Source organism: Trifolium pratense, linkage group LG4, assembly GCF_020283565.1.
Source record: "Trifolium pratense cultivar HEN17-A07 linkage group LG4, ARS_RC_1.1, whole genome shotgun sequence".
Taxonomy (NCBI): domain Eukaryota; kingdom Viridiplantae; phylum Streptophyta; class Magnoliopsida; order Fabales; family Fabaceae; genus Trifolium; species Trifolium pratense.
In genome coordinates, this window is record NC_060062.1 from 8663278 (window position 1) to 8679393 (window position 16116).

At 32.8% G+C, this 16116-nt stretch overlaps 2 protein-coding genes across 4 annotated transcripts; one reads left to right on the forward strand and one right to left on the reverse strand.

The window, feature by feature from the left end:
• Positions 1 to 126: 126 nt before the first annotated feature.
• LOC123920050 lies at positions 127 to 12144 on the reverse strand. 3 transcript variants are annotated; one of them, XM_045972142.1, is made up of 18 exons: positions 11867 to 12144; positions 10221 to 10386; positions 10027 to 10126; positions 8994 to 9082; positions 8327 to 8480; positions 8104 to 8230; positions 7030 to 7123; positions 6811 to 6951; positions 5486 to 5586; positions 4300 to 4413; positions 2846 to 3084; positions 2636 to 2694; positions 2355 to 2540; positions 2151 to 2274; positions 1959 to 2017; positions 1436 to 1578; positions 1193 to 1354; positions 127 to 782 (listed from the first exon to the last, which is right to left on the reverse strand). In XM_045972142.1, exons 2-18 carry the CDS (start codon positions 10294 to 10296, stop codon positions 480 to 482), a joined length of 2271 nt encoding a protein of 756 aa, XP_045828098.1. In that variant the 5' UTR covers positions 10297 to 10386; positions 11867 to 12144; the 3' UTR covers positions 127 to 479. The 3 variants fall into 3 exon arrangements, with proteins under 3 accessions (XP_045828098.1, XP_045828097.1, XP_045828096.1); XM_045972141.1 differs by having other exon boundaries at positions 10221 to 11154; XM_045972140.1 differs by having other exon boundaries at positions 8104 to 8480.
• A 1257-nt stretch (positions 12145 to 13401) lies between these two features.
• Positions 13402 to 15486, forward strand: LOC123923369 (protein ENHANCED PSEUDOMONAS SUSCEPTIBILITY 1-like). Its single transcript, XM_045976058.1, has one exon. It carries the CDS (start codon positions 13688 to 13690, stop codon positions 15071 to 15073), a length of 1386 nt encoding a protein of 461 aa, XP_045832014.1. The 5' UTR covers positions 13402 to 13687; the 3' UTR covers positions 15074 to 15486.
• The last annotated feature ends 630 nt before the right edge of the window (positions 15487 to 16116 follow it).

Below are 16116 nucleotides of genomic sequence, written 5' to 3' on the forward strand. Positions count from 1 at the left end.
CCTCTATTGCAAGAGGGCATCGATACTTCAAAATTGTCGATTATTGCTCTTCAAGTGCCACAAATTTTGCATCAAATATCAATACAAAACTCCTCTTAGAAGAAAAAGTCAACTAAATAAAGAAAATATCAAAAATAAATGGTTTGATATTGAATTTTATTTAGGATGTACAAAGGTTCAGTATATCTCCAAATATTACACCTTGTCACAAACAAAGTCTCCAAATATTACAAAGAGACCATTTCACATCTTTCACAAGACATTGAATACAAACAACCAAATTGGCACTGAAATTCCAAAACCAAAAAAATCAATTTTAAAATGAATGAAATATCTTTTGTGAAGATAAATATGTTTCAGCTAGTACTCTTGAAATAATGGAGCAATAAGTTGCAAAATACCAATTGATTATACAGTTAAATGAATAAAACTTGGAACATGAGAAAAAGAATTTGAAGCCGTGTTCCTAAAATCTACTGTCAATTGAGCAAAACATTCACCTTAATTGAAGAATCTGTTAAGATAAAATCCCTATTATTTTCAGCCTTAGGATGTTCAAAAGTATTTAATCTTACTCTGACGTGTAGCGGTTTCGTGAAAATAAGGTCTCTTAAATCACCTTTAGATTGCAATAGAAATGCATTCCATGAATCTCTCTCTTTTTTACCAGATCTCTTAGAGCTCAAAAAATCAAGAATCCTTGCTGCATATTTCTCCTGGTTGCCATCATTTGAGTTTGGAATTTTTTTAAGTTTACAATACAGTACAGCAAAAATAACAACCTGCATCAAATGAAAAATATAGTATTTAGTATTGACACTCTTTGGCTTAAGCGTATTGAGGATGAACAACACTAAAGTTCATTATCCAGCATTAATGAACTAGGGTTTAGTGTTTACACCACTTGGTCATGGAGGCTGTGATGAAATTCCATGAACCATCTCCCCGAAAAGGTTAAGGACTTAAGGCCCATGAATGATTTTTGAATCACGTCTCTAATAACAACCAAAGATAATCAAAATTATACATTTTACCAAAAGAATAGATACTTTTAGATGAAGCAGCAATGGAGAATTGAACAATGGTTCAACTGAAAAATAGACAAGTTTTTTACTTGTAAAGAAATTATTCAATGGGAATTTTAAGAAAATTGTCGTGCGAGTGGAGAATTCAGATACCATCAGAAACATACCTCACTTGTTCCTGGGCTAGTGAAGACACTACTTTTAATGTGAATTTTATCATCTTCCACAACTATATTTTTATCCAGGTTATCATCTTCAGTAATTTCAAGTTCAGGTTTTAGAGTGGCGACAATATCCAATTCATTGTACCACTGTTGTGCAACACCAACCTACACCAAGAACGGGAGTGAGTGCAAATGCATAAATAACCAGACTACTTAACTAAAGAAAGTTTCCATTTGCAAAAGGACCTTATCTATGGAGTTTGGATCATCCATTCCAGAGATTTCAGTAGCTGCACCTCTTGCTTGACGCCATATACAGGATTCTTGCAATGGCTCTACAAGCTCAATATCAGCAGGAACATCCACACTCAACTGTATGTCAATCTTGCCTGTAACACATAGCACAGAAGTTCTAGATAAAAAACGATACTTGAGAAATAATAGTTTGCGGTGAAGTACACTATTGTTGATGATTATGTACTAAACAGAGAATCTAAAAGATTTCAGAACGGTACATGCAACATATAATCCTTGATATATGAACAAATCCAGTGAGACACACCCACACAACGCATTTCAGAATGTTTAAATTCAGACCACCCACTTGGGTTGGTTTATTGGTATTGGCTTGGGACCTGGGAGTGTGCTTCTCTTGAGGTCTGAGGTTCGATTCTCTCTGGTGCCAATTTGGGTGGGCTAATTTAGCTTCTTCAAAAAAAAATAATGTTTAAATTCAGAAATACCCGGTTTTAGAATGTAATAAACTGACCTGGTAGCAAATCAAAATGTTGCAGATGATTGATTGCTGTATCTGAAAGTCCATTTCCACTGTTAAGATCAGTAATATGATCGAAAAGTTAGAATGGGTTGAAAGAAACATATTCAACATACAATGTATACAAACAAAAATGACGAGTTTGGGAGTAAAAGAACCAAGAAAGCTTCAAGAGAAATAGCTTACCCAGCATAAAATATATCCACAGGGGAAGTCAACCAATAAGGAATACCAAGTGACCCTAAATTAGATAACTGGAAGTCCAAACAAACGCCAGATTCAATATTGACCTTCATAATCCTCTGTCGATCTAGTAAGACATAGAAGTGAACAATTTATATAATTGCATCTACACAAGAGAACATTGATGACCAAGGAGAAAAGGATTACCCTTATCGCAAATGAACATGTGATTTTGAAAGGTTGTAGATGAAGATAAAAGATCCGAATGTGGGAGGCCATCCAGCACACACACATTATTAGTTTTCTGTTGAAACTGGTCACAGGGAATCTTATCTAATATGGATAAATTTTGTCCGATTAGCTGTCCACAGATCTTAAGAATTCTAGGAGAACCTGGTTTTAAATGATAAATAAATGTCAAAAAATCCAATGGCTAAAGAAAGATACGAGATTTTTTAATGTGACAATACAAATAATACAAATCAAACCTTCAAAAACTTCGTCTACTTTTCCTGAACCGAAATCCATGGTCCATAAAGTTTGAAACCTGTAAGTACAGATGATAAGTATCAACGAGTGAGAATCACAACTTGAACCATGTACATTGAATTGAGCTCAAGATCAAAACCGAGTAGGGCAAGGGGGATTAGGTGTAAATGGTATATACCAAAAAATGTTAAAAGTAGTGAATCACTCACCTGCGATCTATAATATAGAGAGTGTCATCATCTGATTTCAACAGATGCCATGGGAAATATAATGATTTAGAATCGAGCACTTCAGGTTTTTCCTCTACAATGGTCTCCACATGGCTTTCTAGACCAAGCTTACTCCTGACCCAGTTCCATATGCGACCACCTCCATTGTTAACAGTGCTTATAGGATAAATAGTTTCCACTAAACGTGCTCCCATGTCCGCTCTCCTAATAGCATGGTTCTAACAAAAAGAAAGAAAAAAAATACATGATAAGGGATAACTCTATCAAAGGACAGGTTTATAAAATTGCTAAATAAATCCACAAAAAGAAAGAAATCTCAAATCAAATATATAATTGAACAATTTTTACTGAAGTCATTCCCCCTTTTGGATGTCAGAAAACATGAATGCAGAAGCAGCAAATCTACACGCCTCTCTAATGCTTAAATATGGGTTTCCAGGAAATGAAGAAACCTCATATAGTTAAACATAGCATCTTAGAAAAATACTCCAAACTCAAAATAGAAAAAACAAAGATTATCAAGGTTTCCCAAAACATTATTGAACAGACAATTAGAAGAGCTTCAGAAAGTAGCTTCAGCTGGGAAAACCCGGCATAAACTTACAGAAAGGAGCCCTTTTGTTCATAGAGTAATTCAAACTCCGTAATATTAAATATCTAAAGTCCCCTCCTCCCCATCTTGAATTGTTTCTTTTTCACGATATAAATTCTGCTAATGCATATCCATATATATGCTTGGTAACTGATAGGTAACTCCCTTAGCTAGGTGAATAGTTAGTTAGAGAGTGAAATATGATAGATTATAAATAAAAATATGCGATGTTTAGTGAGGTTTCCATGAAATTATTAAAAAAATTAAGATGTATATAGTTTTAGGTCTCTTGGTTACCAGATTGTACTTGAATTTTCTGTCAATAAACACTATTTTTCTTCCGTAATAAGAACCGATTTCTATTGTCTGGTATCAAAGCTCCTTCATATGGAGAGAATTTCATGGTTTGATTAAGAATGGTATACTGGGCGGACAGCGTGAGAAAATATTGCAAAGACTGAGGTCATAAAGGGGAAAAGGCAGCAGAATGATGGTTACGGATACATGCTAGTGTTACGATTAAAGAGGCTATGGTACAAGAAATCTTGAGCAAGATTCATAAGCTGCAGAGGAAATCCTCGGGAGTAAAGTGAAGTGTCGCAAACAATTTGGAGAGCAAAAAATTCATAAGATACTCGTCATCAGAAACAAGCAAGGACCAATGGAGAAAGACCAAGATGCCAACCATTGCTGATCCAAAACGCAAACAAGATGTTGCTGGAATTGTGACAAGATGGCGCATTGTGTGAAAACAGGGATGTACATAAAATTCCCATCATATGTGACAAAGTTGGCTAGAAATCTGATGATAATAATTGTATAAATCAAAATATATACATACCTCTGAATCCAAAAAGTATAAGCAATCTTCAGTAGCATGGTAATAAGAACCAGCTGGACGCCTTAATTTAGCAGATTCAAAATCACCGTCCTCAAATCCTGGGGAAGAGCCAATCTGAAGAAGACACATGAAAGTATAAATGTAACGTGTTAGTTTCATTATTTTCTCTAGATAACAATAATTGAAGAAGAGAAAGGTTAATTCATTTCATCATGATGATAAGGATGCATACAAGGTCAAAAAGGTCCAACAGTGTGCAAAAGAAAGGACACTTCAAAATACATGAACTAAAGAATGTGTATGTCTTCAAATAAATATTAGCAAACAATATGGCAGCAACACAGCAGTTAATTAGAATGGAACACGAATATTCAAAAATGTTACATAGGTGTCACACACTTCTAAGCAAAGGTAATTAAAAACCAAACCGGATATTGAATTGGTATAGGTACTGGATCAAGGTTCTAAGGTCCAATTGGGATCCTACCGGTAATAATCAAATATATATTTAATTTTTTAATGTGTAATATATAAAGCAATAATAAACAAAATTGTTTTAGCCAAACACTACTATTTCACCATTGTTTACTCCATTGGTTTCAATATATTTTCTTTAAGTTGAATTTTCCTTCAAGTCACAACCAAATATCTATAGCATTACCTTTTGTTTATTATTTAATTTAATCCACGGACCTAAAATTACTACATTATTAGACATAAGATAAATATTTATTTATGGCGGTATTTTTAGTAGACCTACATGAATTCACAGCACACTAGTAATGTAGCCTCCAAATCACATCACATTGAAATAATTGCTTTTCATACAGATTGAATAATGCTGTTAATAACAGTTTCCTTTCTACCCAACCTGTGCAAGCTTAACTAACTTAACCAGAATTAGTTCAGTATTTAACTTTTACAATATACCTACAATAGTATCATCTATCATTTATTTATCCTTTGCCTAAACACGCCTACATTTTAGAGGGAGGTGTTCACAGCATGACACCGGTATATTATAAGGGAGACAAATGGAGCATATACATTGATGTTCAAAGACATGTCAGTCTTACTATCACTAGACAGAATGGAAAAATAAGCTAATAATTTATAAAGGATCTGGAATAATCAATTAGTAATTAATAACTTATAAAGGATCTGGAATAATAATTAGTATACGTACACAGTTAATAATCTTCCCATTGTCATCGCATACAATAATCCTATGATGATTGCAATCAGAAATGAAGAGGCGGTTATGACTTTCATCTGCAGAGACGCAACCTATAAAATAGGACAATGATATAGAAATATTAAATTAGTTAAAAAAGAACCAGGACCATGAAATATAATTTATTATTTCTTAAATATCCTAATAATTTACTATCAAAAATCTTGTGATTTAATTTCTCAATTTGCTAAAACAAATGATATTTGAAGTCTAAGAGACTATAACTTGAATATCCACATTAGGAAAGGATGACTGGTCAAGGCAATGAAAATTGAATAGAATTAGGAGAGGGTTAGAGGAAAACTAGGTGTCAAAAAAATTGAACAGTCTACACATACATATATTTATATCTATGTAGTCAATGCAGTTAGTGGGTAGCAATATGACTGCCGTAAAGCTGGTACAAGGTGGGGGAGATGAAGCAGTTTTAGAGAACAAGAAATGAGAGCCTAATTTTATTGTCATTTGGAATTTTAGGGTGAAATGGCCAAATAGTCCAAAAAAATAACAGCTATAAGTTGAAGGAAATAAAGAGCTATTTATTTAAGGATGAAATAACAAAAAGTTCAAAATTGTAAAAGAATAAGACTTCTTCAGCTAATGGTGGTGCTACAAATGCTACTAAAAACTGCAATGCAATGGGGTTTTGGGAAGCACCTAGCGGAATCAGTTCCTAAAAAGAGCAATAATCAGCAATGGATCCGTAACATCTAATGCTACATAAAAACTGTATACATACTAGGGCATCTTCCATTATTTGTAGCTAATGGTGAAAAAATCAAAGAATACCCTTGAAGATAAACATAAACATAACCTCATCAAAAAACATAAGTTTACAGGCAAAGAGTACCCTTGAAGATGGATAACTTGGCTCTGAACCAAAGGCATCAAATAGTTGCACCAGGAAAAACAATACAGAGAGTGTGGCAATGTGGTTTTGTATAGTAGTATCTCATGATTGCAGCCATTTTCAATGTTATCGAATTAGACCAAGTTTACTTTGATTATTAGACCAACTCCACCAAAAACTTATTTTATTATGTTTGGGGGGGAGGATTTAAGCATAATGTATATCCTACTGAATTTCATGCTTGCTTTCCCAAAACCATTATGCTTCACAAAAACATAAACAGCTGTTCATTATTTACATTTAATTTGATTCAATCCACATCAATGGGTCGGATAGAGATAGACACTTTACATTCACAAATATGTATTTCTAATTGGGAGGAGGAAGATATACAGGAAAAAATGTCAATCGACCTTTTGGTTGTTACCTGGGTAATTTAGAAGTAAATTCTGTAGAGGAGAACAAATATATTGATCCTTGGTGATAAGATCCTGCTTCCAAGATGTAGATCTCAAGACATTGAGCAACTTAGAATCCTCACTTGGTTGCTTCTGTAACCCCTGAATAGCTACATTTGATGCCAAAGTCAAAAAACATGAAAAACATTCAAGTGACACATTCTCTAAATGTTGAAATGTGCCATTACCTTGACATAGAATTTCAAGACTGACATCCTTCTCATGACAAATTATTGGGCTCTTGAAACTATTAAATAGTATGTAGAAATCACCTTTCTCTATCTATACATACCAAAAGAATTATAGTAAATAAAATGTAACCAATAAAACCAAATATATATTCAAAAATAGATAGCCAAGAAATAAGACAGGGAGTACCTACAAGAAAACAGTTATGGACCAAACCAATTATCCAAGTAGAAACTTCAGTTATTTAAATTTTAAACAAAGGCTCATGATTGCTATTATATCTAATATGCCTTTCATATAAGGACCTTTTTGACTTGGAGCATGAACAAAACACGAGCCAACTCTACCTTGTGTTGAAATTCTTTTTTATTTAGAAGAATGGGGATGACAAGGATCAAACTCGTCACCAACACATCTTAGAGGCTTTAGCACCACGTCAGAGACTAACTCCTATAAATTAAATTCTTAAGAGTCTTGCTAGAAATATATTTGCAATTAATGTTCATCAATGATCCACTTAGCTAAGATTCATTGTATGGTAAAGTAGATTCAATGCATTTTCTGAAATTGAGTTAGCACTAATTATTCCTCTTGTAAACTGTATTCTATAATTTATTAGCCTTGTAATCTTAATGTATATAAATTAACATTATGCTGAGTGATCTAATCACTGAAGCATATTCAGTACCATTTCATCTTGTACTTATCAAATATCTCAAGTTTCTTTCAACAAACTTGGTCTAAGAAGTTTTCTGTAATAAAGTTCTCTTAACTTATATGCCACAGGTGTTTTACTGATCATCAATATCAGGGCTTATTCTTATCTCCTTTATTTTGTGATTCTGCTTCTGTTCCATATGACCATATAGTAGGGACGGGGAAATTTAGGGACGGGGAAATTTAGCAAACTATTAACAGCGAAAATTCGTCGTGGAAGATATATTAGTCTCTTCATGGAACAAATATTAATGTATATCAAAAGCTACAACAACAACTACTAGGTAGGGTTGGATATATTGAACAAATCAAACAACGCCATATCTTCAAAAACTAAACAACGGATTTTACCACACCTGAGGGAATGTTCGCTGAGACAACAAAATAGGGAACGTGATATTTTCAGTCATCAGTAACTGGATTAGGTTCCCACGATCGGAAGAATCAGTTAATGTAATGCCCATAACAGTAATATGAGGGAACCTGCAACCAAAATATTTTATTAATATTATTATTACGAAAAGTTCATCCCTACTTGTATCAAGGTTAGGAGGAATGGAAATAATAACCTTCCTATACCTCTCCTGAATTGCCTTCAACTTTTGAAATATAATGCCACATTCGAAGTTTCTTGCAGCAAGAACCAAAAATGTTCCATGAATGCCGTGAATGCTATGAATTCCAAAAAATTGTTTATTTTTAACAGATCTGTTTAACCAGTAATGATGGGGTCCTGAAATTTCAAATAAAGAAGTAATTATTTAATATTTAATAAACGAAAAGTACAGATGATGGAATGTTCAATTCATTAAATCCCAAATGCAGTAACCAATGTGTCTTAGAATTGGACCCATGTGAAATGTAACAAAAAAATGTTTCATACAATTAAAAACATAGAACTGTAGCTGAGCATATAATTAATCCCATTAAAACTGAAAAAGTAGTGCCAATCACAGATTGCGAAAAATAGAGGTCTGTTCAAATCTGCCACGCTACAGCCATATAGCACCATTATTTGACAACAATTTGTAATAAATCACATATCAAGAGACAATAGCAGTTGATTCAAGTTTTGCTATGCTATAGCGCTTCTATTTGGCAACACTATGAAAAAGTATAAAATTTGCAAGTTATTTATGTCACTTCACAAGAATAAAAATAAAATGCTTGGATCAAAAATAAAATGAACTGAACTTGTCTTTAAGATCATATAATCAAAACACAAATAGATAAGCAAAACCGATACCTTCAAGTTCATCCAACGAAGATTTTAAGAAAGACAAAAAATCAACTTCAGGAGCATGTTTATTTGATACATCGGCCAATGTCGAGAACCTGAATATGACTGTCAATCAGAAGTCAGGAAACCTAACAAAGCAAGAAAATCATAAACACCAAGAATTCTAAATTCTAAATTTAATAACCTTCTGTAAATTTTTAATCCCTATAATAAACATTTTTTCACCTTAGTCCCTAAATAAATTCTTCCCAGTTATGATCTGTTAAACATAGAAAATTTTCTTTTAGTCTTTGATTTTTGGTTTTAATCCCTGCAATATTCAATCTATGTTGGAATCAATCCTAGATAGTTCCAATTTCCAGTGATTAATATCAAAATGGTATATTTAAATGACTAAAAGGTTAGTAACATTTAATTCATATATGCTATAAGTATAAATGTTTTTCTAGTTTCTACAATGTCAGAGGCCGTTTGTTATAGCTTATTTTAGAAGAAAAAAAATCACTTTTTTATAAAAATAATCACTTTTAATTGTTTCGCATCTATTTGTTACAGATTTTTAAAATAATCAGAAGCTAAAAATAATCAGAAAACAACTAAAAATGAGAAGCTACTAAGAGTAGCTTATAAAATAATAGATATTTTTTAGAGGAGAGAGAAAAGAAATGTTAAAAGAAGAAAGTTATTTGTAATTAAAAAAATCACTTTTATAAGTTGTATCCAAACAAACTAAAAATTATTTTATTTAAAAAAAGTGATTTTTATTATAATAAACAAACACAAATTAATTCAACTTTTCTAAAAATCTCTAAATTATTTTGCATCAAAATCACTATTTTTTTAATCCGTAACAAACGGACCCTCAATCTATCGGTAATGGATGTATAATCATAAGTTCATAAACACTTCTAAATTCACACATATGATTGGTTGTGATTTGTTTTGCAATGCAATCGAGCTAATAAAGTTGAAAAGAACTAAACAAACACCACCACACCGAATAAAGGGAACAAAAATTGAAATTTGAAAAAGCAATTACCTATGTTGATGAAAACCTCTCACTAAACCCTCATTAGCAATTGATTTAGGAGAAAATGGCACTGAGCTTAAACCATTACCATATTGCTGATAACAATGACCTAAAAAAAATAATATTAAAATGAAATTAAAATTAGTTGAAGAAACTAAATTAAACATTATGAAAAGATGAAGATGAAGTAATTGAGAAGAGACCTGAGTAGTAGAGAAGTGGTTGTAGAAACCACCGTGAGATTTCTTTTACACGGCGATACCTCAGAGAAAGAGTCATTTCTCTCTCGCTCGATGGGTGTGTAGAATTTTCTGAGGTTTTATAGTTTGGAGAAACCAAATTCTTGAAGTAGAAGTGAGTGGTGGCGTCCTGTTAAAAGAATAAGGGTTTTTTTTTAAGGAAAAAAAAGGGTTAACAAAGTCATTAGATATTGGGATCCGGATTCTCTCCTTCCCCAACTGTCTCCATCTCTCTCCTTCTCTCAATCTTGACAGTTCGATCGATCTCGTGGTTGAAGTTTTTACCGCTATTTAGGTGGAGTGACTTAAAAAAAAGGTGGGGTGACTAAATTTTGTGACAAATTTGTGGATACTTAAAAATAGTTTTTTTTAAAGTAAAAAAAAAAAAAAATTCAATTGATTTTTTTTGTGTATAATGAAATTGAAGATCGAATTCATAATCTCTATCATACTACTCAAATAATTACCAAATCTAGTGGCTTATCGGTTAATTGGTCAGTAATCGAACCCTTAATCACTTTTATGGACTCAAAACTCAAGAGGTTGTGTTCCTTGAGTCTCTTTGTATAGCTACAAGATCAATCCTGATATTCAATATCATTATATTGTGACTATATATATATATACACGAAGATGAATTGAATTATTCAAGTATAAAATGGTCATGCTAAATAGTGCACTCGGTGCACTTGTTAAGCATACCAAAAAAAAAATATTCAAAAAATAACTTTTTATACTTTTGAGGTATTGAATGCACGCATTTCGAGTCAGAATTTCTATTTTTAATTGCTTAACCAGTGGCGATTCCAGTAATATTAGAGAGCCTAGGCAAAATTTTGGAGGGAATTTTATCAACCAAATTTCTAGATACAATAATATTTAAAAGACAAAGTTGTTTCTGCAATTCAAAAACATATTTAAATTACATTAGTACTTCTCTTTTTATGCAAAAGAAAATATTCTTCACAATATACACTTGTAGTATGCCTATTGTAAGGCTTGGTCAATTATGAAATCAACATAATATAATGTAATTTCCCCTAATGAAAGAAATCCATAACAAACAACTGTGAGAAAGAAACTGATATCTGATCAACGAGACTACATTTCAAACTGAATACAAATATCACAAGACTATCTTATTCTTATTTAATATTGTGTATAAGATCAAACTGAGATCAAGAATACAAGGTTTGTCATCAGCTTATAAAAGAAAGAAAGTGCTTCATCAACAAAGGTGATTTTGATCCATCAAAGTGAACACAACACAAATGTCCACAATTAAACAAAGTTTTAGTTGCAGTTACGATGACAATAATATCACAAAGTAGAAAATCACCAAGTTAGTTTACAACAAGAGGCATCATGAAATCAAATAGTTTTTAGAACAAAAACCCTTCATTCTCACTATTTTAGAACAAAAACACTATTGCAGAACCAACCAAAACTACTTATTTATATAACCAAAACAGCTTATTTATATAATCACTTAACAATCAAAACAGCTTAATAAATTTAAAATTCAAAACAACACCAAATCATCAAACAAAGATTCTAGATTGAGAAGGTTAGGTTGTTAAAAATTAATTGCAGTATGTTAGTTTGCTTACCTGAAACGAGACGAAGAGAAAGAGTGAGTGCGGTGCGGTGTGGTGCGGCGCGGTGAGCTGAGCAGTGGTGCGGCTGCGCGGAAGATTGAACGGCGTTACGGCGAGGTGAGGGAGAGAGATTGAGAGCAGTGAGAGAGGGATTGAGAGCGGCGGCCGGTGGCGGTGGGTGAGAGAGGAACAGCGATTTTGAGAGAGAGGGATCGAGAAAGAGAAAGCAAATTCTAACTCTTCCTTTTTCTGTTTTTGTTTTCATTTAAAAAAAAAAAAAAAAAAAAAAATATATATATATATATATATATATAAGGCTTAATTAATAAAATGGTTCCTTAAAGACATTTTTGGTTTCATATTGGTCCCTTAAAGAAAAAAAGGTCTAAATAGGTCCCTTAAAGAAAAAAAGGTCCGAATAGGTCCCTTAAAGACATATCCGTTAATCAGTTTGGTCCTATTTAGACCTCTTTTTAGGGACCAAACTGATTAACGGAGATGTCTTTAAGGGACCTATTCGGACTTTTTTTCTTTAAGGAACCTATTTGGATCTTTTTTTCTTTAAGGGACCAATCTGAAACCAAAAATGTCTTTAAGGACCATTTTATTAATTAAGCCTATATATATATATATATATATATATATATATATATATATATAGGAAAATGCTAAACAGTGCCCCGGGGCACTGTTTAAGGAGGCAAATATAGTAATATAACATTGAACTTTGTGCAGTCAACGTCTCAAAATTCTAAAAAGTGTTATTTTCAATTTAAAAATTTTCTTTTTTGGTTTCCTTAACCAGTGCCCCGGGGGCACCGGTTAGCATAACCCATATATATAAGAAGGGCAGCCCAGGTACGTGTCAGGCATGCCCGGCGGTATACTCGCCACTGCCTCCAAGGGGGACTGTTTAGAATTTTCCTAACAATTTGTAAAAACTAAACTTATACTATGCATTGTAAAGTTTCAACGTGCAATTCTATGCCACCATAGTCATCCTTTTTGGTCAACGCGTGTTTGTCGATTGGTTTTTGTTGTCTGTGTATTTGGTTCATGGTTGGTGTTTCTAATGTTTGTTTCTTTGATTATTTTCAGTTTAACTTGAAAGAGACGTTAGTACTTACTCTTTTTTACAATTTGAGTGTAATTTGAAAGGCTGTTGTATGAAATAGTGCAATTTGTTAAAATAACACATTAAAATGGTTTCCGCAATATTCTTTATTCTTTTTCATATTACTAGCTTGTTGTATACTAAGTTTTTTTGTCTCAATTTCTTTTAGTAAAATGTATACCAATTATCAAGTACTATTTTAATTAGTCAAATGTTTTTATTTGAACGGAAAAATGTCAAATTAATCAAGTATCAAATGTTTTTATTTGACGTCAAATGTTAAATATTGACATTTGATTAATCATACGATGTGATGTTACAGTTGGCCAATGTCAAATGTTTAGCAATTTATATAATCGGCCAATGAATTATACAAAGTTTCGCAGCCATATTTCAACAACAAAAAACAAGTTTAGCAGCCATAATATGAAAACTAAAACTTCTTAGTTTATAGAGTAACTCTTTACCAGATATCATATGCACATAACTCAGAGACGGTTTCATTTCATCTAAACATTCTTAGAAAATTCTCAAGTTTAGTCTAATAATAAAATGACATATCTTTAAAGAGATATAAACATAAATTCAATTAAAAAAAATTGAAAATAAATAAATACTCGAACTCTAAAATTTTCTCTATCTTAAATTGAAATATTACCCTTGAGGCCTTGACTCTAAATTTATATAAAGAAATAAAGCACACAGCCACAACTATATATATGGTCATCCGAGAGTCTAGATGTATACACTATAACTTATATAAAGTAAATAAATATATGGGTGCATTTCAAGTCCTCTCCGCCAATACAATCAAAGCACTAAAATCAAGTAATCAAAAAATTGATTTAACTCCATGGGATCTTCAGTTTCTACTTGCTTCAACCAACAAAAGGGGTCTTCTTTATCACCATCCTCTAGCATCTGACCAAATCCAACGGCTGAGACACTCTCTAACCTCTGCCCTTTCCTTTTTCCAACCTCTTGCCGGCCGTCTTAAAATAACGGAACACAAAGACAACACCGTCTCGTGTTCCATTACATGCAACAATGCAGGTGTAACCTTTATTCATGCCGCATCAAAGAATACTTGTGTTGCTGACATCCTAGAATCCACCTATGTTCCTTCAGTTGTCCGTTCGTTTTTTCCTTTTATCGGAGTTAGAAACTACGAAGGCACATCAAATCCATTGTTGGCGGTTCAAGTCACGGAGTTAGTTGATGGTATCTTCATTGGCTGCACGTTCAACCATGTGGTCGGTGATGGAAACTCCACGTGGAATTTCATTAATTCTTGGGCTGAAATCTCACGTGGATGTTGTCATCATCAAATATCTAAACCTCCAACGTTAGAGCGTTGGTTTCCGAATGGTATACAAAGGCCCATACGATTTCCTTTCACTATAGAGCCACAAAATCACTCTGATAGATTGAGTTTTTCGTCATCTGATAACGAAAAACTCTGTCTATCAGAAAGAATATTTCGCTTCACAAAGGAAAAAATTGAGCAACTGAAATCGAAAGTCAACGCAGAAATTAATGATACCATAAAAATTTCTTCACTACAAGCGGTTTTAACTCACCTTTGGCGCTCTGTGATCCGTTCCAAACATCTTGATCCACAAGAAGAAGTCTACAATATGTTCGTGATAGGAGTTAGACAAAGGATTGATCCACAATTGCCAGAAGATTATTTTGGAAACGCGATTATAGGTTGTGGGGTTAAAATGAAAGCCGGGGATTTATTGAAGGAAGGTGGGCTTGGTAAAGGTGCTTGGGAGATGAACAAGTTGATTGCTTCACACTCTAATGAGAAATTAAAGAATCATTATGAGTCTTGGTTGAAAAATCCAAGCTTTATTACATCTGCTAGCATGATCAATAAAGATTTCTTGGCCACTACCAGCTCCCCATGGTTTGATGTTTATGGCAATGATTTTGGTTGGGGAAAGCCTGTGGCAGTTCGAAGTGGCAATAACATAAATGGATTTGTTAGTGCATTTTCTGGAATAGAAGAAGGTAGTATCAATCTTCAAGTGTGTCTTCCTTACAAAATTTTGGAGGCAATGGGAAATGACCCTGAGTTCATGGAGGTCGTGTCCAACTAATGTATGCAGTTCATGATGAATATTTGTAAAATTGATTTGATATCATATCAATACATACTGATTGGAAGAGAAGAATCTATCTTATAAGTTCTACAAGTTTTTCGACAAAGATTATAGACATTATTATAACGGTGAAAAACTTTGTATATATATCATGGTAGTTTAAAAAAAAAATACTGGAATTTGTATTTTGTGTCATATTCTGTGAATAATTTACAATGTTGAAGTCTTTGTTTTTTCATTACCTATGGTTAGAAAGGTTTGACTTTAGGTTTCTTTGATAGTGATACAATGCATGTGGTTACGCATGTGGTTACGCATGTGTATGTCATGCACTAAGTTGTATTGTATTGTTCTTATGGGTAAGCACCCAAATTATGTTGAATTTTCTGAATAAAAATATTGTGTACTTCTACCATGAATATAGTTCTTTTTATTCCTCTCTTATAAAATAATAGTTTTTTTTATTCCTCTCTTATTGAATTTTCTGAATAAAAATATTGCGTACTTCTACCATGAATATAGTTCTTTTTATTCCTCTCTTATAAAATAATAGTTTTTTTTATTCCTCTCTTATTGTGTACTTGTACGATGAATAGTTTTTTTTTAATCAACTAAGTATAAATATTCTAGAGTACTTTTCCCTCTCTTTGATAGCTGAGATTTCTAATAAGGTATCATATGAATCTTTTGATCCAAATCAATGGTTTCAGAATCCATGCTTAAGTAGAAGTTAGAGAAGATCGTTGATTGAAAATGCTTCAGTGAATGTTGTTTTTCAAGCGTCGTTGCAACCTCGTAATCCATGCTTTAGGAGTTCTTTTGATATTATGTTGCCTAGGGACGGGTACGATTTTTGATGGAAAATTTAGCAAGTGTACTAAATCGTCGTCAAGTAGTATAATAAAATCGTTCTTTCCGCAGGGATTGTTGTAAATCAATTGTAAATTGAAGACATACTCATGTAAATTGACATAAATTGTAAAAGGGGGTTCTTGTTTGGTTTCAAGTTCAAATTTTTAAACTTTGGAATTGCTTTGGTG

What these genes read in the sequence shown, in the direction of transcription:
- LOC123920050 (XM_045972140.1), bottom strand. Translation starts at nt 10,296, where the DNA reads ATGACTCTTTCTCTGAGGTATCGCCGTGTAAAAGAAATCTCACGGTGG. An exon ending in ACCACTTCTCTACTACTCAG is followed by an intron (nt 10,127 to 10,220) that starts GTCTCTTCTCAA and finishes TATTTTTTTTAG; the next exon opens with GTCATTGTTATCAGCAATAT. An exon ending in CTCTATATTATAGATCGCAG is followed by an intron (nt 2,695 to 2,845) that starts GTGAGTGATTCA and finishes CTGTACTTACAG; the next exon opens with GTTTCAAACTTTATGGACCA.
- LOC123923369 (XM_045976058.1), top strand. Translation starts at nt 13,688, where the DNA reads ATGGTCATCCGAGAGTCTAGATGTATACACTATAACTTATATAAAGTA.